Genomic DNA, 26,339 nt, shown 5'->3' on the forward strand with positions numbered 1-26,339 from the left:
TATTGCTTTAAAAATGAATAATATTGTAACAAATGTTCTGCTTGAGCCGCAATTAAAAGGTAAAGCAAAAATAAATCTTACGTTCCAGTGCTGTAATATTTCTCTTAGAATGGAGCCTAAAGTTGTAGCCTGCAGACAAGCCTATTGTATTTTGAGAACTGACATGAATAAATCAGAATATTTGTTTATTAAACAAAGGCAATAAGTTTGAACATTAAATCTTTCTGGTTTAAGAACAGTATTATTCTAACCAAAGCAGTCTAATATCAGATTCTTGTTCTGTCCCTAACGCTGGTGTTACAGCAAAACAGTAGAGGGCTCTGTATTGCGATAAGACCTAGCTTTTCAAATGAGCAGAAAATTCAGTGGTCTGGCAAAGGCTTTAAAACAAAAGACAAATATAAATTAGTTTCAACTTCAAGGGTAAATGTCAATCTTTTAAGCGTCTTTTTCTGAGTACTATAATTCAGTTTAAATTAACTGTCCCTCTTGAATAGCAAATTGCATGGCTACATTAAAGCATACCTGCATATATATATATGCTGGTCTTGTTGTATTTGGGTCTTTTCCCGTGTATACACCTTGCTATGTTCATCTCCCCAGAAAACTTCAGAGTTGGGATGGATTTGCTTTGCTTTCTTAAAGAGAGAAGATGGCATAATACAAAATAAAAACTTGTTCTGTTGCTTGAATTTTCTAATGATTCAGAAAAGACGACTTTGTCCAGAGTGTTAATTACATCCCATAGAATTTAGAAAAATGACCATAAAAATCTATTATAATTCATATTTGCTTATGATTTCATAAGCCTCTCTGAATTGGAAGTGAAATTGTGAGTTCTAAAAGCAATGAAAGATAATGGTGTAATTATGGGGAAATTGCAGCTCTTCCCTCCTGCTCCCCATAGTGCAGTGGATTGAAAAGTCTCATCTGGCATGTGGGTGTTGTACAGAGGATACTGCTGATTTTCTTTTGCTTGCACAGCAGTGCTTCAATTCCAAGGCTTTAAAAAAGTGGCACTTCATCATACTGAGTATATAATGGGGAGAAATGGGGTATAATATTGTAAATAACCCTTGCACAGTAATGAGACTGTAAATGTCTCTGTCAGGCACCGCTAGGCCCATACGTGTTTCTAAGATTGACTTCTTCCCATAACACCGGTTCTGATACTAATACATGTAGAGAAATACATAGAAAATAAAGCACAATAAACTTAAAGTTACAGAATTCATTTTCTCCTTGTTGGATTATGAGTAGTTTTTGTATTTCCTTAGGCTCCCACCAGTGGCTAACACTATATTTATAAAATACAGTGTAAACCGAAGGGATTCTCTGTATATGTTTCTATATTATGCTCACAGAACAATGCCAAAAGCATTCCCTGACCCTTAATAAATAGTGCCAATTTATAGCAGCTGGAATATGGAGAGTTCGATTAAAAACTTACTTATATTGGTTGGATCATTGCCTCCTCACAATTGGTAACTTTGCAAAAATGCAGAACCCATAATAAATCTTATATTTCTTCAGGTTTTGGCAAATGCTATATTTTTCAGAGTATAAGACCCGTGTTTTCCCCCCAAAAAAGAGGGAGAAAATCTGGGTGTGTCTTATACACTGAATACAGCATTTTTGGCCTACCAAAACCCCACCCCCTTTGCAAAAATGGACATGCAGAGGCTTGCAAAGTACTCCTGGGGCTGGGGAGGGCAAAAACGAGAAAAAAAATGAACCGTTCTTGCCCTCCCCAGCCCCCAGGAACACTCTACAAGCCTTTGCATCACCTTTTTTTTTGTTTTGCAAAAATGGCCCATTGTTGCAAAAAACAGACTGTTTTTTGCTTGTTTTGGGGCCCTCCCTGCCTCCCAAAGCTCTGCATGCTCCCCTCTTTTTTTTTTTTTTTTTGCAAAAACCTAGGCGTTCAGAGGGTTTGTGAAGCCTGCAGAGTGCAAAAACTTTCTTTTTAATTTACCTCTTTAAAATCCTGGTACATCTTATAAGATAGATATGGGAGGAAAACTCAAAAAAAAAATCCCCCCAAAAGATAGTAGATAGTAGAACCCTTAGCCAGAGTTTCCATATATACTCAGGAATATACAATATGCATATATACCCGTGATGGCGAACCTATGGCACGCGTACCACATGTGGCACAGGGAGCCATTTGTCAGGGTACGTGAGGCATTGCCTTGTCAGTCCCAGCGCGCATGCATGCGCTGGCCAGCTGACTTTAGCTTTTGTTTTCGGCCATTTTTTTGCCCTTAACTGCTGCTTCTAGCTCGGGGAGAGCAGATCGGCTGAGCCCGGCTCTCTCTCCTTCCTTGGATGGATCTGGTGGAATGATCAGGCTTTCTCGCTGGGCTTGAGGAGCCAGGAGGCGGAATTGTTGCCCCAGCCACCTTTGGGTGCGGAGAGATGATGCAGCAGAGCAGGAAAGAATCCGGTCTTGCCAGAGACCAGAGAGCCCATGCAGGGACAGAGGCAGGCTGGCTTGAGCGCAGGCGGGAAGTTTGCTGGCACGTCCTTTGCTTGTTGAGGGTGCTCCCATTCGCCCTTAGTGATGGGGAATGCTTTGTCATGCGGGCAAAGGCTGGGGTCCCCTCTGCAACATGCAGGGGGTTCCCTGCAGCCTCGGCTCATACATGAGTCAGCTGACCTGAGTGGACGGAGGTGGTGGGTGAGGATGGGAGCACGCTAACCTTCTCCCCATTACCATCGCACCTGCCCGGCTCCCCCCCTGCCTGGCTCCCTAGCTAGGAGGCAGAATGTCCACCTCCATGGGAGAAAGGCACAGGAAGGGTGTGCGGTAGAGAAACAGGTTCCCGTGTGTGTGTGAGAGAGAGAGAAATATCAGATTAGTGGGGGGGGGGAGTTTTCCTTGTTTGCTGCAGGAGCAGCGCTGGGCATTTGGAGCTTCCCTGAAATCTTCCTCCGTGGACTTGAGGGGAAAGCCCCCTTTTTCTGCCTTCTCAAATTGCAGGAGAGCGGCACCTCTCAACAAGTTTCCGAGTGCACCGGCTAGCTGGAGAAACTAATCCACCAATGAACCCTAATCATCGCCTCGGCCCAGCAGGTGGGTGGGCAAACAGGTGCGCTCTCTCTCTCCTTGGATCACTTGGACTGCATGGATTTCTTCACTCAAGCGCTGCAGTGATCCACGCACCAGCCGGGCGCAAAGCGCTGGCTGCAGAGGTGAGAAGCCAAGTTTGGAGAGCTAATCGGAGGTGGTGCACACTCTCCCTCCCTCCTTCTCTCTCTCACCAGGCACGCCGTGATTTGAGAAAGAGGAAAAGGGGGGGGGGTTCCCCTCAAGTCCACAGAGGGAGCAGCGCTGGGCTGAGGCGTGGGGAGCTTTGCTTTGTTTTCTTCCTCTTCCTTCTCTACAATCTGCAAAGCATTCAGTTTCTAGTGCAGCCATTGCTCTCAAGTTACCTTGAAAAGAACTCAATATTTTTCCCCCTCCGAGTCAAATACTCTGTTCAGAGCGCCTTCAATGCCTGACTCCTTTTTAAAATTCCTATGAACAGCAGTACAAATGTTTATTCAATTGTATCTTTTTAATCGTCCTCTGCTTTGAGTTTGAAAGGAGAGGCTGGGCTGAAATCTGCACAACACTCTTGAAGTTTTGCCATGACTTTTTGCAAAACTGTCAAGAGTTATTATCCCCGTGTCAGTGAAAATGAAAAGCAAAGCTCCCCACGCCTCAGCCCAGTGCTGCAGGGAGAGGGACTGAGGCTATGATTAGGATTCATTGGCGGCAAGCTTGGCAACTTGTTGAGATGTGCCGCTCTTCCACAATTTGAGAAGGGGGAAGAAGGGGGCTTTCCCCTAATGTCCACGGAGGGAAATTTCAGGGAAGCTCCACCTCCCTCAGAATGAAAATGTCCAGTGAGGCGCTTCAGCCCAGTGCTGCTCCTGCGGCCACAGGGATCCCCCCCACTGGTCTGATCTCTCTCACACACTCACACCCCGCACCGGGAACCTGTTTCCCCACCGAACCCCCCTTTCTGCGCTGGTGGAAGGCGCTGGACATCAGGGGCATTGCACTTGCAACTGCCTGCCGGCCACCAGGGAGACCGCTGGTGTTGCCAGGTGCTTTCCAGCGCAGTTGGCTCAGCGGAGGGGGGTCATGAGGTTTTGGGCTAGGACTGCGCGAGCACGACCACCCCACCAAGAGTAGCATTTTCCTCTGTTGCCTCTGAAGGTGGTGGGGAGTGGCAGGCGCTGCGGGTGCAAGTGGAAGGCCCTGGAAGCCTCCGGAGGGGGGATCAGGAAGGCCATTTTTGCACTCCCCAGTCTCCTAGAAAGCCTCTGGAGCCTGGAGAGGGCGAAAAATGAGATCATCGCGGTCTCAAAAGAGTGGGCTTTGCATGTGCATGCGTGGGTGGGTGGGTTGTATGCGCATGCACACCGGGGTCACGGGCATAGGATTATGGGTGTGGCACGTCCACCCATGACCCCCTGCTCTCCCCCCCCCACTTTTGGCATGCGATGCCAAAAAGGTTCACCACCACTGATATAAACAATGATTTCTATTTCATGGAAACTATTAAGTTTTCATTATTTTTAGGTTACAGATTTTGCCTTTCACAACTTGAAACTGAATACTGCACCACTAATTTGTTGTAAATGCCTAACAATGTCATTGAGGAGATTTTGAAACCACTGTAAAGAGAGCTTCAAGGATAGATGACAAGTGTTCTTGACTTTTCAGCATGCCTACAACAGTTGAAACTATCTACCATTTACTGTTACTTGATTCTCTGTTAAGTATAAGAACAGCTTGCACAGGCAATTTCAGATTTTGTGTCTGAATTCCTGCTGTTTTCTGTGATAATATGTAGTTTGAATAAAGTCTTGAGAAAAAGCATGTTTGTACCAATGTACAGAAAAGTAATGATTTGAATTTAATTTAGAAAATAGAAATTCTATTGAGTCTGAAAAGGTGATGATAAGAGATAAGAATGTTTCAGGACAGAAGTTTCAAAAGATACGTTCTGTTGACTGCCACTGCCTATTTCTATAAATTCTATAAAAAAACAATTTCTTGGAAAGGAAAGTTGACAAACCTAAAAGTAAGCTAATGCATTCTGACATAACCTCTGTGGAACAATGCAAACTCAGGGCATTACCAAAAATTGAGGCTGCAAACCATTTTCCTATTTCTTGTGTAAGATTTCTACATTTTCTGGGAGGAAAATAAATTTCCTAGACACAACTGCTGTGTCATGATTGATCTGCTTTTTGTCACCAGAACTATATATGGCCCCAGGACATTACCTAACCTGAATTGCAATAGTATGACTAGTTTTCTTCTCTAAATTGCTAAAAGCACTTTGTAATAATCTAGGTGTGTGTTTTGACTCTTATCTTTGCACTGGTATCTTGATCCCTTTGTGCCGCTAAGCCCTTGCTCTTTCTAGGTATCGTATTTTTCAGAGTATAAGAAGCACCGGAGTGCTTCAAGCGCACCAAGGTTTTGAAGAGGCAAAAAAAAAAGTAGGTAGGTAGATAGAGAGGGAGAGAAAGAGAGAAAAATACAGTAGGTAGTGAGAGGGGGGTGGGTAAGTAGGTAGTTAAAGGGATAGAGAGAGAGCAATAGAGAAATACAGTAGGGAGGGAGGGAGAGAGTGTAGGTAGGTAGGTAGAGGGATAGAGGGAGAGAAATAGAGAGAGGGAGAGAAATACAGTAGATAGGGAGAGAGAGGGGGTAGGTATGTAGGGAGATATAGGGGGGAGAGAGAGAGATAGAAATACAATAGATAGGTAGGGAGAGTAGGGAGGGAGGGAGAGAGAGAGAGTAGGTAGATGTTTCCAGGTGTATTTATCCATGTGCTGGAGAAGGAAATCCTGCTGGCGAGCACTTAAGACTTTGTTTCTGCTGGCACAGCACTTGATCAATGTAGTTCTCATCAATCAGTTAAAGAGTTTTCCAAAAGGGGGAAAAAAGTTTTTGCACTCTGCAAACCTCCCAAAAACGACCCGTTTTTCGCGAAAAGAGGCCCGTTTTTTAAAAAAAGGCATGAATAGGCAAAAACGAGCCAAAACGTTTTTCGTCAACAAAATATTGCATGCATACCCTTATGGAGGCTTATAGAGTGCTGCTGGGGCTGGGGGGGGGGGAATGGCCCATTTTTTGCTCATTTCTGTCCTCCCTAGCCCCCAGTAGCTCTCTGAAAGCCTCCATAAGGGTATGCACAGCCATTTTTGTAAAGGGGGCTGGGCTTCAGGAGCAAAAAATGCTGTATTCAGTGTATAAGACGCTCCCAGATTTTCAGCCTCTTTTTTTTGAGGAAAAAAGATGCATCTTATACTCTGAAAATATGGTAAATGTAAACGTTTATCAGATATGGGAAGGAAAAATGGCTGTTTCCTAAGGCAAAACTGAGATTGAAGTTCCTCTCAAAAGTAATGGAAGTTTAGAGAGTATTTCTTTTTTCATAATATTGCTGAATACATCTCTCCTTTCTTTTGGCCTTTTTCTGTCAAAATATTCTGCTCTTAAGTTTGCAAGGCCTGTGACTGTAATTGAAAAGATTCTCAAAATGTTGTTTGCCTGGAAAGTATCCAAGGATACTATTACAAAATTAATTAACATTAAAATATGCAAATCAGAGTTCTAAAAGAAATTAGGCATCTCATTCCTCTACTCGTTGTGCTTTTATGTACATATAAAGAGAGACAACACAAAATTTAGTTAAGCCATAGATTTACATGTGCTTGTTTCTTGCACTCTGTTCCTGCAGCTTTAGATGTGGACATGGATGCAAATAAAACATTTATACAGAAGCTTAATTAGTGTCACAATAGGATTACAGGGTAGTACTGGATGACAGATGCTATAATCTACAGCAGATCTGTAACCTGTTGAAGTTTGGTGCTCATCAGCCCAATCCAGTATTAACAATCTTGAATAATGGAAATCGCAAAACTAGCTAGCAAAGTGTGTGTGAAAATAGGAAGCCATGTGGTGGACGATCAGTCTCGGTTGAAAAAGACTTGAGAGCCACTTTGATCACCTACAAGCCTTTGAATTAATAATAATATGTTACTGTACCTGTTTCTATGAGCAGGGGAGAGTAACAAAAAGTGAAATGTGTGTAGTATATATGAGATAAATGATGTTTTTATATGAATATGATCCAATTTGTTTGGATTGAAATAATGATAGGGTAATATGGGGCTATGAATTACTATTAGATAATATACTGTAATTTACTATTTTATAGATTCTTTCTCCGAACAATGAAGTGATAAAATATTGTTTCAGTATATACTGTTCATAATATCTGATAGTCCGAAGACCTTTTCACTCTTCTTTACATCCTCCAAAAATTAGTACTAAATATTGCAAATACATTACTAATATTTTGTGAGAAGAGAAGACCTACTGTCTGCTGGACTGATCATTAGGAAAACATCTTGCCTAAACCAAATTGGTCACACCGGGGGATAAGGGGAATAGGTTTGGAAAGAAGTTTCAGGGTACTATGAATTATAGAACCGTTAAATTATTTCCTAACTAGTCGGAATATTTTGTACTAAAGCGTTACTTATTATACTATATATATGGATATGTTGCTTAGTCTCACATTCAAACAGTCTAAGATGTAAGAGGATTCATATAATAGCACTAGCAGTAATATGCTGCTTTACAGTGCTTTACAGCCCTCTGTAAGTGGTTTAGAGAGTCAGCATATTGCCCCCAACAATTTGGGTTCTCATTTACCCACCTCAGAAGAATGGAAGGCTGAGTCAACGTTCCTGAGTCAATAATATTTAAGAAGAGGTCAAATATTCATAATCTGCAAGCCATACTTCAAGAGAATTTCCAGATCTACAAGCACATATTTCCATTGCTGAAAATACTGTTTACAGATTATCATTCTTTGTTATACTAAGTCAGACAAATATATTCTGGATCAACCTTGGATGACTTTGGAGAATCTCTGTACCAAGACAAATAATGCAATATATAGTGTCTCAGAAACTGGTAACAAGAAACATAATACCTCAGAAAAGCTATTGGCATACTTTTTTCTCTGTGAATTACCTAAATCCTTTCAAATGAGGAGCTAGTCTACGTATCCACTATCAAATCTTGTAGCACAAGTCCCATGAATTTTCAGAATCAATTATGCTATACAATTATTGCTCTACCAAAGTTTCTATGAAAAATTCTGAACTCATCTCGGTTGATGTGGCTTTAAATATGTAATACCGTGCTGTTATCTTTGATCAACTTTTGAGATGGGTGGTATTAAACTAAATAAATATTACAAAATAATGTTGTTATCCACAAAGTGGTGAAGGATGTATTTACATTGAAAATGAAGTAGTGCTTTACCGGAACACCTTTAAATGTACAGAAAACAAATGAATCAACAAGTTTGATATTTTTCAATGAAGTTTGTTGCCAACGAGCAACTACTGATGTGATGTATGGAGAAGTAAACTTCATCCTACCTGTATCCTGTATTACAATTTGCTCTAGCTGCAAGTTTGCTTGAACGGAAATCCTGTTAATATTACAAAAATAATGGATTATTCAATTACAAAAATATAATTTTGAAGAATTAATAGGAGTGTTCCAGATACTGCTGGAGTCATCCACAAACATGTATGAAATAAGATCTGGCTTCTCATAAAGTGGGATTTACATTATTTGTAAATATATGGCTAATAAAACCTCTATTTGTAAGAAACAAAATTCATGTGATCTGGATAAATTAAATATACTGGTATATTAAATTACATTAAATCAAGCCATTTAAATTAAACCATTCGGCTTCATATTTAACTCACCAGCCTAGAAATCAGGAGACTATGAGTTTTAGTCCTGCTTTAGGCATGAAAGCTTTCTGGGTCTTTCTCTTTCATGTCAGTTTCTCTTTCTCAGCAAAGAAATCTCAGCCCAATTTCCTCACAGAGTTGTGAGGAAAACAGGAGGAAGGAGGAATATTAGCTATGTTCACTGTCTTGAATTATTTATAAAAATAATAAAAGTGGGATAAAATTATTTTTTTAATGCTAGGGAAAAACATTAAAGTGCAATGTCACAGAAGTCAGAAAACTATGGATATCCATCTGGCAACATAGATTTCATATTATTACAAAATGTTCAACAGCATGTTTTGTGTAAATTGAAAAAGGGAAGAGGTATTTGATACCTTTTATTATTTTAGCAATAGCAGTAAAAATGGCCATACTGTATAGCAACAGTCCCCAATATTTCCAGGATAGCTAGCCATGGGGGGGGGGGGGGCAGAGGGGATGGTTCCGTGCGAGTTGTACAGTACAATATTAAAACAAACATAAAGCAAATTATTTTGGATTCTCTTAGTAATATTTTTATATAAATAAGGATAGTTCAGTACAGATTATGCTATCTACAAACACATTTTATGGATGATGGATTTTTTTAATATTAATATGTTTAATAAATGTTTTAAAATATTCTATAAATACTTTACTTCTCTATAAAGTGATATATAAATGTTTCAACAAAAAATATGAATACATTTCCAGTAAACCAGATTTTTTTAATTGTTATTTTTAATAGTAATGGATTGCTAGACTGTGAGAGATTGTCTAAAATTGGGCAGATAAATGCATTAGCGGTTATTTTTTTTACTAAATTGGTATTGACATTCTCAGAGTGCTTCTTTTTCTTGTTTCTGTATAATAGCTGATGGTCTTTTAACAATTTCAAGTATTCATGATTGAATACTTTTTGAATGAAAAAGGAATGAAAATAGTTTAAATGCAAATACAGTTCCATTACAAAAGGCAGCCCCTTTCCTTAATCTTAGAAGACTTAGTCTTCTAAATGTTTGCATCTTTTGCTACTATTATTAGAACTTCAGGTGGAACCTATTGCTATATAAATGGTGTATGTGTGCATAAATGATACCAAAGTATGATGCTTGATTTATTTACCTCGCAAACAAAATATATTCATTAGGTGACACCAAAGTATGAAAGAGTAATTGTGACCAGAGGTGGTATTCAGCAGTTTCTGATCAGTTCTGGACAACTGGTGGTGGAAATTTTGAGTAGTTTGGAGAACTGGTAAATACCACCTCTAACAGGCCCCACCCCCATCTATTCTCTGTCTCCCGAGTCCCAGCTGATCAGAAAGAAATGGTGATTTTGTAGTAATCTTCCCCTGGAGTGGGGAGGGAATGGAGATTTTATGGTATCCTTCCTCTGGAGTGGAGTGGAAATGGAGATTTTACAGTATTCTTCCCCTGCCACGCCCATCAAACCACGTCCACAGAACCGGTAGTAAAAAAAATTCAATCCTACTATTGATTGTGACCCTATTTAAATTAACAGAATTGATGGGATAAGACTGAGCATTTCATTAAGCTACTTGGGCTGATCTTGAATAGTCCGGTATACACCTTAAAAACTTTGACTCTCCTTATCACAATAAATTTCTCACTAAGCAGATTCTAGAAACATGATCTGCTCAAAAGGAAGATCTAATGGCCTTAAAATGTCATTCACCACAATTAGTCTGAAAAGGGTCATGAAACCACTTTATGTCTCTCCACTGGTCCCCAGTCAGAGACATAGTCTACATTTGGAGAAGATTCGGAAAAATACTAGCAATTATCTGGAACCACTGCAGGAATACAGGGGAAAAAATCTCCAAGTAATATTAAGATTGAAGAACAAAATCTTTCTTCTGAAAGAATGATTTATGGCCAGTTGAATCAGAGCTAGAACATTTTGGTAGATAAGGATACATACGAGCATGTCATGTGCAGGGGATGTTTTGCTCAGTAATTCATTGAGTGTTGCCTTATATTGGAGAATTTTATAGGAGAATATGAAACTCTTTAATTTACTTCTACTTTCATAGCTAGACTGACTTTCAGATAATTATCTTGAACAAATATACCATGGCTTTGCAATGTACCTTTCTGTCAAGGAAAAGGCAATGACATATTTAGGCTTAAAACTATCAAATTTCCATGGGTATATAGTACAGTATTAATTCATAAACTAATGGTAGGTAGTATTGTATCTGTCAGCGTTCCAAATACCATACATGAAATCAATCAGAGACCAAGGCAGAATCATCCTTAAAGTTCCAATTTAATCATACAGGCATGTTGGCACTTCTGTGGAATTCCAACTGTGATTCTCATCCTGGAATTCCACCATGAAAGTTCATGATCTATCCCCACACCCCATAATCCATCACATGTTCCAATCATCATCTTCCACGCTGGCATCTACACCCCTCTGCTTCCGGTCAGGTGTCGAGGTGCGAAGACAAAAGATAACTTTGAACTTCTAGAAAGAATCACAACAATACATTCCACAATCCTACTCCTTTCTTTTCCCCCCTCCCAACTACTACACTAATGAAACAGCATAGGAAATTAATAGAAAGTGTGGCAGGCCAAAGATCCTAAAAGAAACATAACTACAGGCCTGACAGTATCATTGAGAAGTTTTTCTCAATACAAAATAAAATATTTACCAAATTTATCCCCCAAAAGGTGGAAACTTCCATTTTCTTAGATCCACAGTTTAAAATATTTATATTTCCATAAAATACATGATTTCGGATGTAAACGTAAGTGCAAGATAGAAATTTGTCTTGATCATTAAAATTATTGGTAAATTCAACCATATTGATGGCTATTTATTTAGTGACATAAACCCGTTGACACGATGGCCTATAGGCATTCAATGTTATTTTACTTAGCTACACCTGCTGCTTCCTATCTGTCAGAAATATTCTTACCTGGTTATTTATAGGGTACGGTTTTAAATTTAACTGATTTTAGGGTTTTTAGAACCAGATTTATATTCTTCCGTACAGTTCTTTTTAAATTTTTAACCTCCTCCTTATGTGTATTTATATCTGTATTTATATTTGTATTTGATACTTATTGTTTGTTGTGTGGACTGTACACCGCCCCGAGTCCTTTTCGGGAGAGGGGGCGGTCTAGAAATTCGAAGAAAATAAATAAAAAATAAATGAAAGCTTATAATCCATCTGAAAGTACAGTCAGATATAAAAGCTTAGAATGCATTATTCCAGTGAACAGAATCTATCTAGTCAGTTGCTAAAAATTCACATGATTTTATTTTGTATAACGGCTGGTATGTGCGTGATAATCAACAAATTAATATGCTAGGATTTTCACTGAGAAAACCAGTACTGTAATTCTGAAATACCATTTTTTACTGTTGCTGATCTTTTCTTAATGCATGAGTCGGTCAATATTTTTTTTATTCATTGATGATTCATATTTAAATCTGGGTATCTTGGATATATTGAAATTAGTAAATACAATTTCTATGCCTTTTTAGTTATGTAATCTTTGCCTTTCAAGGTTGCACATATGGAATGTGTAAAGATATAAAGGTAGATCAGAGCTTATGAATGTTTAATTTAGCTAAGTGTAGAGGAGTACAGAGATCAACACGAAGAAGGAACAAGTTATTAGGTAAGGACCATCTTAATCCTGGAATGAGGAGAGAATGTGAAATGGAAAGAAGATGCTTATCAGGCTGTCTAGATTCTAGCTTATTATAACCTCTATCAATAAAGTAGAGTTCCACTGGTCTTTGTGTAATTTGTTTCCTGATGAAGCCTACCTCAAAAGGTTCAATACTAGAACAATTTAATCTGGAAATGTAATCATTTTGTTATGGTGAATCATTTTTACGTGTGAGCGCTTGTTTTCCCATTCAGTGAAAAGTGCATATCATTGTGTCATAGAATGTGCTTTTTAATACAAACTGTCATGGTTAACCAAATTATTTCCATTTCGACTCATGATAGAAAAAATGGCAGTTTTTGAAATTATTTTTCTTCTATGGAAATTTTTGCCATTTTTTTCATGATAAAAACATGAGTACTCCAGATATTATTGTAGTACAGTTTTGAGCAGGCCACATTAGCAGACAAAGATTCCTGTTTTTGTATAACTAGGAAAGATATGAACCTATTCAAAACATAAAATGTATAAATCTGAATTTACTAATTGGACCAAAATAATTCAATTTTAGTTCTGCACTCTCAAGTATGGTCTACCTCTGGGAAGACTATATAGGCAAATAGCCATTATCTTGATCTGTCCCTGCCAGGGACAAGATACAAGATGCTTTCCGGAGCTATTTTGCTTCTACCTATCCAACTTACTTGTAATCTCTCCACTTTTCTGTTTACTTTAACCTTGTCAAATTTGGTTTTCCTAGTCTCATCACTTGCTTACACCACATACCAAAGTATGTTTCTGTTTACTGTTGGTTGCCTTACAAATCAGTCTGTCTTTGTTAATCCGTAACTGATTGATTGGTTCTTTTTGCATTTCTTTCCATGACACTCAGCAGCTGTCTCCAAATCTACAACTTTAAAGAATGTGGTTTTTTATATATTATTCTTCCACACTGTACAGCTTTATAACATTGCCATAAGAAAAGCCATTGCTTTAATTATTCTGATGTGCTCACTTTGCTGTCCTTTCTTGCTTGAAGTTTAGCACTTCTATAGAGGGTAAGGAAGATTACCTGGACAAATATACAGTAAGAAAGATCCATTACCAAAGCCACAAAGGGGAGAAAAGCATGCTTTGAATCCATAACAAGCAGAAAATATGTGGAGGACGCTCAGCCAGAGAACTTCACAAATCACATAATGGTAGAAGGTATATCATAGTCTGACTTGCTAAATTCTATTATAGCTACTCCCTCTCATATAGCCTTCCATGGAGTTAATTCTTAGTATAGTCTACCTGATAGGGTTGACAGTCAGTATTCAGTTGTAACTTTTCATCGTCTGCTTTCACTGCCATGATACCTCTGTATACAACTTCCTTGGATCTTTTATTTATAAAATTGTGGATGTTTTTCTGTGTTCCATTTTCATAATTGTCTTATTCTTTTACATGGATTCTCTGATTGTTTTTCATATAAGATACCTGTACTGAATATATTTCAACAGTAATTAATGGCAAAACAAGATGTTTATATGCCGATACCCAAGAAAGGAGGCCTTACAAACTCTGCAAAATATAGAGTAGAATTAATTTCACATTATAGCAAAATAATCATTGGATCATCCATGCAGATTAGATCCCCTAGGTTGAAATTTCAATGATCAAACTTCCTTGCAACTACCAAGTTCTTGATTATCCTATGTTGACAACTAAGATTTATTGAAAGAGGATAGGCTAAGACCAAAGAACTCTCAGTAAATGGTTTGGTTTTTTCTGAATTCAGGTTCCCTCCTAGATTCTTAAGGTAAAAACTATCACAATTTCTTACTCGTGGCTATATAAACTGGTAAGGAGGTTGTTCATTAACAGATATAAATATCTATTGATAAGAATTGGATTCTTTCCTGAGTTCTAAAAATAACATTATGCTGAGTTTAGTTTGATGACATCATCCCTTTCAGATTTATCTGTGCAAGTTTAGTGTTCTTTCCCATCAAATGGAAGATTTCATTATTTGGCACTTCAGCATATTGTAACTAAATTTTCTGAACATCGCAAAAATGGCTAGCTGTTGTATTTTCTAGATTTAATTTTTCCTAAATAGATTAGCTTCTGTCACAGTTACCTGTTCCCCCTGCTGTGTGGATTACCTTTAGTTTCACACACTTCATGTAACTTAACTGGCAAAGATGACACTATCAGAGCATCAGCCTCTGATCAGCAATGTTCTCAGGGTCATTAAAACTATTAGGCTCTCCCATCACATTAAAGTTTCAATTCCCAGAGAAAGTGTTTTTTTAAATTAAATATGATTTTAGCTGATGAGACAGGCTAGAGTTTTCTTACTAAGGGTAAAAGAGGAGCTGACTTTAGAATAGTATTCATATGCTTAGTTTACAAATTTCTTGTGTTAGGAAATGGAGGTTTTTTACTTCATAAACTATTGTGCTGTACAAAAAATAACAAACAGAGCAGAACCATTTCCAATTAAGTGTAGGGCACTGGCTTTTCAACATAACAGATGGTCATGGTAACTACGTACTGCATTCAGTGGCTGTGTGAAATCTAGTTGTTTTTTTATGTTAAATTCACCATAAACACAATTGTGGGTTAGTGTAAAGGAATTTAGAGCTGACCTTGGAAAGTTATGACTGAGCTGTTAAGGGGGGAAATGGGGGAATGAACTATTACTGTAAGTAGAAGAGATGAGAAAGAAATAAACGTTTAAAAAGGAGATTGCTGTATATACTTCAGACATTGAAGTAAATGAGAGGAAATTAACTCAAAATAACTTGACCTTGATTTTGTTTACGTGGACTGAAAGAAACTTGAACAGGCATTCAAGATTCTGTTATTATATTTTATAAGAGTGAAGTAGTGTTCCTTGAATGTCTACCCAGTGTACTCCAAAGAGATGACAAGTCCATTTCTGGATTTACAATATGTTCTTTTGCAGATCAAAGCAACACATCTCCTTTAAAAGAAGGCTAAATAATCCTGACCTTTAAAAATTTGTGAGTCAGAATATGGAGTGGGTCTAGGCTGGTAGGAAGGTATTATGCGAATAATTTCTCACACTGATAAGTCTAGCAGCAACAGTTGCCAAAACAATTGACAAATGCAAAGGGTTCCGACTGTCACAAACCTCCTTTCATTTCCCTTTGCCTTAAAAAGTGTGAGAAAGACCAGTCTTGTGCCTTACATTGCCTATATATAAATTTCCATTTAACAATCGACCTTTTGCTGGAATTCTTGTGTATAACCTTAATCTTTCTAATAAGTGCTACTAATCAGAGCTCCAAGAGACTGTTTCATATCCTGATCGCTAAGAGGGAAGTCTATCAGATCTGCCAGATTCTTTCAAGCTTTATGCTTCTTGGAAATAATTGGGAAGCCTATTTAATGTAAATCTCAAGCTTTAATTCTAGTTTTTATAACAAAGCTTAACAGTCATATGCAGTCTTTGGCATGCCCAAACAGTAGTTCTGTTTTTGAAACTACAAAAACAGTCTTATTCCAGTGTTTCTATTAAAAAGTAATTCAGGAGACTTACGCTTAAGGACATAAAATGTGATTAATAGAAACAAGTATGTGTTAATCTGCAGTAGTCTTGTTTCTGAAAAAAAAGGTCTTGTATAAATTGCTGGTATTAGCATCTATGTCCATAAATATTTCATTTTCTTCTTCCATTTATTCAGTTGAAAATATGCATAAAACCTATGCTTGCATAATTCTCTTAAAGGGGTCAGAACAACCAAGAATTGGTTGTCAGATGAAATGGTCCACATGTTATTATGCATTAATAGTGGTGGGTAAATAGATTCTGAAGGGCTGGACCTTTTTCAGTAGAGTTATAGGCTGAAATAGAATTGGTTATACTTTTGGATAACTTCTGAAGCGCTCAGATTGGATAACTTGAAAGCCATGATGTCCTTTGGAACCAGTTTTAGGGGTTAGAAGTGGAGTACACAATTTTGCAGATTCTCCTCCTTTTTCTAAGCCCCAATTAGTATTGATAGTGCCAGTTAGTATTGATAGCAGGGGAGAAGACTGACTCGAGCCCACTCTTAGGTTAGATGGCTCAAGGCTTAACATTCTCCCTACTTCAGAAGTGGGTTGCTGCCGGTTCAGTCAAACCAGTAGTACCCCAAAGCAGCTGAGAGCGAACTGGTATGGTGGTTTTTTTGGCCCATCCACGTGCGCTCTATACCTGCTTTTATGACAAAAGGCAAATTGTGCACGCAATACACAGCGTGTGGAGCCTGCGCAAGCCCTGACAATCAGCTGGTTGTTGCAGGGGCAGTGAATTGCACATGCGCGTGCAAAAACGGAACATGCACACAATCACCGAACCGGTAGTGAAGATAAGGGAAACCAACCACTGCCCTACTCCTGTTTAACATCTACATGAAACCACTTGTAAGGTTATCTATCCACATGAAGTAAAATACCATAAATAGGCTGATTATACTCAGCTGTATATTTTCATATCTGGCTGTTAGTGATGCTGTTAAGTGCCTGCAAGCTGCAAGAATATGTATCATTTGCAACAAGTTGCAATTCTGCCTTAGCTAACCCAAGTGGTTCTAGGGTTTTGGATGTCTTGGAAGTGGTGGGTTTTTTTTTTTTTGTCTTTTAGTCTAGATGGGATAGTCACTCTGTCATACAGAGTTGATATTCAATCTGGAATTCTCCAAGCATCATGATGCCTACTGGATGACAAGTGAGAGCAATGTCCTGGAAAGCCTTTGCCTAAATACTTTTTGAGTGCTAACTATGCTCATTCCTAGACCGGGAAGGCCTATTTACTGATACTCATGCATAAGTCATTCCCTGAACAAATTGCTACAATTAGTTGTGCAGCAGTTTCCACTGAAGAACTTTTAAAAGCTTCAAGTGGTTCAGAATGCAGTTTGTGTGCAGTTTTGCATGCTCCAGTTTTGTCTATGCAGCATTACTGATACTTGGGTTGCATTGGTTTCCAGTGCTGATTATTGCCTTTAAAGCCATGCATGGCATTAGGCCAGGTTACTTCCAGACCATCTCTCTCCCCAAAGGTTTCTGCCTATTCCAGCAGACCCACAATGGTGAATGGGCTCCTGGTCCCCTTTATTAAATGGTGTATCTTATGGAACTAAAGGTGTCTCCTGATTGCAATGCCTGTGTTACGGAACACCTCCTCCCAATCCTCTTGGCCTTCCCAAAGACTGTTAAGAGCTGGCTTTTTTCTCAAGCATTTAGGCCAGAATGCTGGTAATTCCATAGTATTTATACAGGTTGTTCTTTTTTGAATTACTTGTAAACAGTAAGAATCATACAAGTGTGATGAGGTGTACAGAAATTTGATAAAGAAATAAATATGATTTTGTTTAATTTTGATTATGGGTTTTTAATATTATTTTTGTATTGATTGTTTCCCATTTAGAGTTATGTATGTAAGATGTATATATACACACACACACACACTTTCTCTGACAAAGTACGGTACATCACTACTAGCTTCCTAGTAATCTATTGTGACAGAACTGAAGGATGTAAATTTGGAGAAAGATTAGGTTGATTTTTGTAATAAAATATCAGTTTCGCTATAAATTTTTAAAAAACTTTTTTTTATATTTTACTTATAAGAAAATATAATAATGATAATAATAATATATTTTTACTTATAAGAAAATTCATTAGCGGAAAAAAGCCAACTTGTAGACTCTTCTTAGATACAGCTTTCATTGTACCACATTGGTGATCAAACTTTTCAGTGTAACATTTTGCAGAGTTTTTTTCTTACATTTTAACAAATAAAATCCATTAAAGCGGGGGAGAGTATGTATATATACTGGCTTGATTATATATCTTGATTACTAACATTATATCTTGATTAGTAACATTATAAACTGTCCAGAAGCAGCCTGGTCTTCTATTGAATATATTTCCTCTGTTAAATCTATCTGTACTTTCAATTACAAAAATTTAAAGATTCAGATATATTAAACCAGTCAGCATAGTAGAGGAAATGGAAAAATATTGTCTTCAGAGATGTGTTTAAGATTTGTTTCTGAATAAGACTATATTTTGATGTTATTTTATGACTTAATTGGAAATAGAACTACTCGCAATCCTGGTCTTGGCAAAATAACATTTGTCTTTACAAGTGGTTATCTATTACTTGTTTCTCTTCTTTTGGAAAATTGGAGTGATATACATGAAACTATAAACCAAAATAGAATATATTGCAGTTAATAAATTTAACTTCTTCTTTTTCTTCTTAGGGTGGTCATTGGCACAGCGTCAAGTCACTGTTCAAGAAGGGCCTCTATACCGAACTGAAAATTCTCACATCACCATTTGGTGCAAGGTCAGCGGTTATCAAGGACCATCACAGCAGAATTTTCAGTGGTCCATATACCTTCCCTCTTCTCCAGAAAGGGAAATACAGATTGTCAGCACCATGGATCCATCTTTCCCTTATGCAATCTATACTCAACGTGTTAGGAGTGGAGAAATCTATGTGGAGAGAGTTGAAGGGGATTATGCTAAACTGCACATAACACAGCTCCAAGACAGGGATGCTGGCGAGTATGAATGCCATACTCCAACAACTGATGAAAGATATTTTGGAAGTTACAGTGCCAAGATGAAGCTAATTGGTAAAGTGTATTGTATTATATTCATGAAAATATACAGTATAATTATAAATTGTGGAGAATGGTGGTTTGGGTGTATTTTATGATTGTTAATTTTCATAAATTAGACCTAGAGGGGGGAAATTAAGCTGCAAAATGAAATATGTTACTGACATAGATTTGGGCAAATAAGCTACTGAGACTAGGATTTTATAGATTGACAAAACTACCAATACAAATGGAAGTCAAGAACCATTTTTAAGTAAGACTGGAAGATCAAGCCCACAGATTTTCCTTAAATGCGTGCATGGTTGGTGTGATTTAAAGTTTTCTCTTAGTACCTACATCGTTCTATGGGTTTAATTAATAAACATTGTACAGTGCTTCAGATTTGATTTCCAAAAGATGTTTCAGGGTGCATTGGAGAGAAAATGTAGTAGTAACTTTCTATGAAACACATTTATCTTTTTTTAAAAAAATTAAATTTTGATTTTAATTTTTTACTAATTAGTGAAATACAAAAACAATTCAACAGCATCAGGAAAAATAGTAATTATATAGTTAAAAAATAATGATAATGATTAAAATAAATGTTACCAAAATATCATCACAAATTAACCAAAAATATTAAAATGTAAAATGTACAGCAAATGAACACCTGACTATTTGTTGAAGCTGCCATTCAATCATCAGAAAAATGTGGTTGCTTTAAGATGTTGCTCCATATGCATCATCTTGTTCTTGGAACATTTTTGGGGGCGAGATCCATGGCTCTGTATTGCTTTTTTGGTATCACCCTAAAAATATTGAATATTCTCTCTCTCTCAAAGATTGAAATATTCTATTAAATAAAACTAATTACAAAATATATTAATTTAAAATTATTCTGTAACTTTACTTTTTAAAAAAATACTGTAGCTGAGATAATGTTTTGTTTAATGATCACAAAGCAATTTGTACAGTCATACTAGAAATTTTATTGAGGAGATTGATGTACTTCCATAAAATAAAACTCTAAAGTTTTTAATTATGACATAATTATTGAATAATATATATTGCCAGTTTTCCAAATCATTTAGTTGTTTCTTTGTTCTTTTTATCTATTTCAAGTACTAGAGCTTATTTCCAAGTACTAAATGGTTTGGGTGCCAGAAATTTAAAGCATACTTATAACCTTCTGAATATGCTTCAGTCATCTGATTGGGTTTTTATGAGTACCACTGTAAGTGAAGCTGGTACAGTGAAGAAGAGGATTTTACAGCTGTGTTGCTATACTGTGGAATATTTTTTATTAAGAAATCTCTTCGGTTGCTCACATATTCTTTTTATTGACTTATGGAAATTTGCATAGATTTTAAAATCATATAATTCATTTAAGGTAACAGGAATGCCAGTCTATAGTAATCAATAATTAGGAGGAGACTGGTCATACCCTTTCAGATCAACAAGTGTTATTTATTAATTATTATTTGTTAAACAATCTATATAGCTACCCAACTCACATATGGTAACTTGAGGGCAGATTAATGCATCCACAACATAAACGGTCACACACATAAACGATAATAGTCATTTGATTGACTCTGTATCAGTGTGGGGTCTCCAGGCCCACAGACAAAACTAAGTCTTCAGGCTTTACAGAAAAGTGACAAAGCGGCATCCAATTTTAACTCAGGAGGAATGATATTCCATAGGGAAGGGGCCACAACTAAGAAGGCCCTTATTCTTGGTCCCACCAGGTATGTGTACCACTCTAATGGATGAAGCCTATAACATGCCTTGCCTTCCTGGTGGATCACATAGATGTAATTTTGGAGAGGCGGCCTTTCAAATAACATAACCCCAAGCAATGTAGGGTTTTAAAGGTAATAGCATTAAAGTTTACGCCATTAAATAAATGTTGTTACTATAGTTTGAAAAGACTAGGCTGTTTTCCAGGGCGCTGCTCTAGAGAGTCCAAGCAAGGGTTAAATACAGCCAATCTGCCCAGAACTGAATTGAAACTTTAAGCCACGCCTCTGGTGCTGACTATCTTCAGTTTTTTTCAATTCAGCTAGCCCAGTGTTTTCGAGTTTCTCTTCAATTCTACAGATTGCTTGGACTCTGCTAGAGTTAAAAGTAGGGGGGGGGGAATTCCTTAATTGTGTCTATTACAAGCAGGCTTGGTGAGAGAAAATTCCTTTCCTTTTAATTGGCTATTTGCTCACCTCTTGGTCCTCCTGGTGTCCTGGGCTTGCTTGGGCGCCGTAGGGCTACAAGCAGCTGTCGTGTGGGTCGGAGTGCCGACGCCAGCACTGTCGCAGCACCTCTGCTGCGGTAGGGACCCCCGCTGAAGGTTCCGTTGCCGCTGTCCGCGCTTTGCAGAAGCCGGCGTTTGGCGTGGTTCTTCAGGGCTCCTATCTAGTTCCGGCAGCCATTTTGGGCTGCATGACTGGTGCGGTGGCCATTTTGGAAAACCAGAAGTTCCGCCCACCATTTTGTGAAGCCAGTTTCACTTCTGAGCACATTGCTGCAGCTGCCTGGTCGCCTGACTCGTTGCAGGTCACCGCGTGGAGGCTCTTTGTCCGGTTTGCACTGGTGATTTAGCTACCCTTGTAAAACCATCAGATTGGTGCGGCAATTGATCACGGCTTACCTAGGTCGCCTTCCTTACCTGACCTGCAAGGTGCTGGGAACTGCTAATGCTCGCACCAGATTCCTGCTTGTCTGGATCTGATCTCAGTGGCCTTCTATGTCTCTCTTCTGAGCACTTGGGTCCACTGTCTGCAACTGTGAAGGTGGGGAGTGGAGTTAGTCCCTGCCTGTTTCAATTAGACCCCAACTTTTCAGCCATGGCAGATCAGATCCCTGAGAATTCAGAGCAGCTTGGGCCCTCTTCCAGAGCATTCTCCAGGCTAGCTGGCAAGGCTGCCCAGGAGGCCATCAGGGGCAGCAAATTCTATTCTAGGACATGACCCAAACAGGGATCAGGCCCTGATAGGGATGCCATCCATCGCCAGAAGGCCTTAGAGAAGCACTTTTCCAAGGCTCAGCAGCAGGCCCAAAGCTCCCAGTCGGTGTCTCCAGTGGAGCCCTCCATGGGGGTTCAACCAGCTCAGGGGCAGCCCATCTCTGATAGTGATGAGGAGGGCCAGGAGTTCTCTCCCACTGCTTCCCTTGCCATGGCAGCTTCTCCAGGTTCATAATTGGCTGACCAGGCCAATCTCTTTGCCTGGAGACCTGGAGGAAGGGCCAGTTCCCGTGAGCCCCTTGGTGCCCCATCAACTGGCCACCCGACGCATTCCAGGGGTTCGACCTGTCGAGGACCAAGGCCCTGACCTTTCAGCAGAGATGCAAGAGGTCATTAACAGGGCTATATCCCAGGGCATAGAGGCGGGCATGCTGCAGCGGGGCAAGCACCCGTGCAAGACCTGACATCTCCAGCCCCAAGATACCCCCAGAGAGGCATCCTTGACCCAGCCTTCTCAGTCTCCACATTCCTCTCTGGCCAGCGAGGATTCTGACTGGGAGGAGGAGGACAACCTACCTAGGCAAGAGCCTGAGTTTTCAGGGGATGAAGATGTTGCCTCTGAAAAGCCTGTTTTTTCGGGTTTATTTAAGCTTGCCAACTTCAAAACCATCCTGAATAAGGCAAAGGTCTTGACCCGCTTGGGGTCTATCCCCCCCAGATCAGGCGACTAACAATCCAGATGACCTATCTGGGGACCTCTTTGAGGAACCTGTGTTGGCCCAAGAGATAGTGCCAGTTCCCAAGCTTTTTCTGAATGTGGTTCAAAAGCAATGGGCACAACCGGCCACACTTGCTATTCCCAGTAGCAATGATAAGAAGTTGTACACAGTAGATGACAGTCTGGAAGACTTGCTTAAATTACCTCCCATTGATCCTCCTGTGGCAGCTCTTACCTCATCCTCTGTACTCCCCCCTGATTTACTGGAGGGACTCAAGGCAGAGGACAAGAAAACAGAATGCCTGCCATAAAACGCATCAGGCAGCTGCTTAGGCAATTAAAACGTCTGCCTCTGTGTCCTTCCTTTCTAAGGCCGCCCTTCTCTGGTTGAGACAGTTGCTCACCAAACTTCCAGCCGGAGATACCAAACTAAGGTAGGATGTCAATAAGATTATGGCGGCTACTGAGTATACCACCAACGCCACCCTGAGCGCCACCAAGTTTGCATCGAGGGCCTTGGCGCCATCGCCTCTTATGGCTCAGGCACTGGAACGTCGATATGCGTTCCAAGTGTTAGCTTGTTCTGCCCCCTTTAAAGGCGACCAGCTTTTCGAGGCGATCCTGGACTCCGTCTTTGTAGAAAACAAGGACAAAAAGAAGGTAATGCCATCGGTCACCAAGAAATCTGACCAGAAGGCTCCAACTCTTACAGGAGACAGCCCTTTCGGAACGCGGAGCCTTCCACCAGCTCTGCTTCTTTCCATGGCCATACTCGCAGCAGGCTGACAGGTCCCAGGACCGTCAACCATTTCGCGACAGAGGTCACCAGCAGAATTTCTTCAGGCGTTCCTTTCGAGGGGGGGTCTGGTTCCCGACCTTTCAAAAGATGTAAGTGACCACCACCGGACAGCTCCCATAGGAGGGCATCTTCAGTTGTTCCACGCCCAATGGGAGCAGATCACGTTGGACCGTGGGTCCTACAGACAATCCACTTGGGTCTGACCTTAGAATTTCTCTCCCCTCCCCCCGACACTTCATCCACTGTCCCACTCCCTCGTGTCCTGTCAAAAGGGCTCTCATGGAACAGGAGACCCGTCATCTCAGGGACATCAGAGCCATAGAACTGGTTCCACCAGGTCAGGAAGGAACAGGGATTTACTCCATTCTGTTCCTAGTCCCCAAATGCTCCAGGGGGTGGAGGGGAATCCTAGATCTAAAAAGATTAAATTATCACATAACTTACCGGAGATTCAAGATACAGTCCCTGGAGTCCATCCTGGGCTGCATCAGGCCAGGAGACATCTTAACCTCCATAGATCTCAAAGAGGCCTACCTCCACATCCCCATTCGCAAAGTTCACCGCAGGTTCCTGAGATTCGTTTATGCCAGCTGCCACTACCAGTACCGGGCCTTGCCATTTGGCCTGTCATCGGCCCCCAGGACGTTTACAAAGATCCTTGCAGCAGTGGCAGCCTTCCTCAGATCTCGTCCAGTGTGGCTCCATTTTTACCTAGACAACGTCCTCATCCACTCGTCATCGCCACAGCAGGCGATTGAAGACCTGAGGTACACCATGAAGTCCTTCAGGACCACGGCTTCTCTGTAAATTTGGAGAAAAGTCATCTTCAACCAACAACCAGGTTGCAACACCTGGGAGCCATCATCGACACCGTCACCTGCCAGGTCTTCCTGTCCCCGGAGCGGGTAGCGAGCCTCAAAGAAAGGGTCCTACAGGTGCAGCGGTCCCCTCACTCCAAGGTCGTGCAGTTGTCGCAACTCCTAGGGAAGATGATATCGTGCCTGTCCATCGTTCCGTGGGCAAGACTCTATTCTCGTCCCTTGCAGTGGCTCCTGATGTCCTACCAGAGGGCTAATGAGAGCAGCTCGACGAGGTTGGTGCTGGTCTCCCCGAAGGTACATCAATCCCTCAAGTGGTGGCTGTCTCCAGCCCTGGTGAGGGACACCCCGATCAGGGAGCTGGCCCGTATCACCATCACGACGGATGCCAACCTTTGTGGCTGGGGAGCCCACCTCTACAATCAACTCGCGCTGGGCAGGTGGTCTTCACCCGAAGCCCCTCACAGCTACAATTGGCTGGAGCTGAGAGCAGTCAGATTGGCCCTCATCCATTTCCGCCTCAACGTACAGGGACATCACGTGAGAGTGCTAACAGACAATGTAGTGACAAAGGCACACATCAACCACCAGGGGGGCACTCACTCCAGATCCCTAATGACAGGGTCGGTGGGCAGAGAAACATCTCCAATCGATACAGGCGGAGCACATCTCTGGAGTAAGCAACATCCAGGTGGACTCGCTGAGCAGGGCCACGGTCGACCACTTGGAGTGGCGACTACATCCACAGCTATTCCAACACCTGTCCCAGAGATTCAGCTGTCCGCTGGTCGACCTGTTCACCACCCCGGCAAACATGCACCTTCCCAGGTTCTTCACGAGGTTTTCGATCCGCAAGCTGAGGGAGTCAACGCCTTGCACTGCCCATGGCTGCGGGGACTGTTGTATGCGTTCCTGCCATTGCCTCCTTCCCTGAGTCATCCGGAAGATCCTGTCGGAGGAAGCGGAGGTCTTGCTTGTAGCACCGTTCTGGCCCAGGAAAACCTGGTTTGCCGATCTGGTGAGTCTCTCCGTCGACCCTCCTTGACGGATCCCTCCGCACGAGATTTCTCTCAGCCAGGGGATCCTTCAACATCCAGGGCCCCAGTGGCTACAGCTGGCCGTCTGGCACTTGAGAGGGATCTCTTGAGCAGGGGCAGTCTCTCTACCAAGTCATCCACACCATCGAGGCGACCGGGTGGCCCTCCATGACCCGGATCTATGACGCCACCTGGAGGTCGTTCAACGCTTGGTGCACCTCATGATGTAACAGCAACTTAGGCCACGATTTCCATCATCTTGGACTTCTTGCAATATGGACTTGACAATGGCCTGGCACCCAACACTCTATGACGTCAGGTTGCTGCAATTTCTACGATACTTGTTCCTGATGATCACTCCTCCCTTGGGCGTCATCCTACTAGCCGTAGCTTTCTGAGGGCCACAACCAATCTGAGGCCCCCAGTGGTCCACAGATACCCCTCATGGGACCTCAACGTTGTCCTCCGCGGCTTGATTGGTCTTCTGTTTGAACCACTTCGGTCAGCCAGCCTTAAACATTTGACCTTTAAGACTGCCTTTTTGATCGCCATCACTTCTGTGCAGTGTATCTCAGAGCTGGCAGCCCTATCAGTTTGGGAGGACTTGTGTTTGATACAACAGGACAGGGTGGTCCTCAGGTTGGACCCAACGTTCATCCCTAAGATCAACTCCTGGTTTCACCGGGCCCAGGAGGTCATTCTCCCAGATTTTTGTCTGCATCCAAGGCACCCGAGGGAGAAGAGTTGGCACATGTTCGATGTCCGTAGGATACTCCGCAGATATGTCAAGCACACAGCTGTGTTTCGTGGTTCCGAATCGTTCTTCGTTTCTTTCCAACCGGCCTCCCAGGGCCACAAGGTTTCCTCTTCTACTATCGGGAGAGCCTGCATTACCCTTGCACAAGTTCTGCAGTCCACACCTGTGCC

At 40.8% G+C, this 26,339-nt stretch overlaps 1 protein-coding gene across 1 annotated transcript in view; it reads left to right on the forward strand.

Annotated features, from left to right (window-relative positions):
* The window catches only part of IGSF3 (immunoglobulin superfamily member 3), a 118,582-nt gene that overhangs the window by 3,382 nt on the left and 88,861 nt on the right, over positions 1-26,339 (forward strand). The window contains exon 3 of the mRNA XM_081951257.1: positions 18,737-19,114. Within this exon, the coding sequence (XP_081807383.1) occupies positions 18,737-19,114 (378 nt within the window). The remainder of the gene's footprint in view (positions 1-18,736; positions 19,115-26,339) is intronic.

The sequence above is a fragment of the Natrix helvetica genome (genome assembly GCF_964273705.1).
Source record: "Natrix helvetica genome assembly, chromosome: 4".
NCBI classification, from domain to species: Eukaryota; Metazoa; Chordata; class Lepidosauria; order Squamata; family Natricidae; genus Natrix; species Natrix helvetica.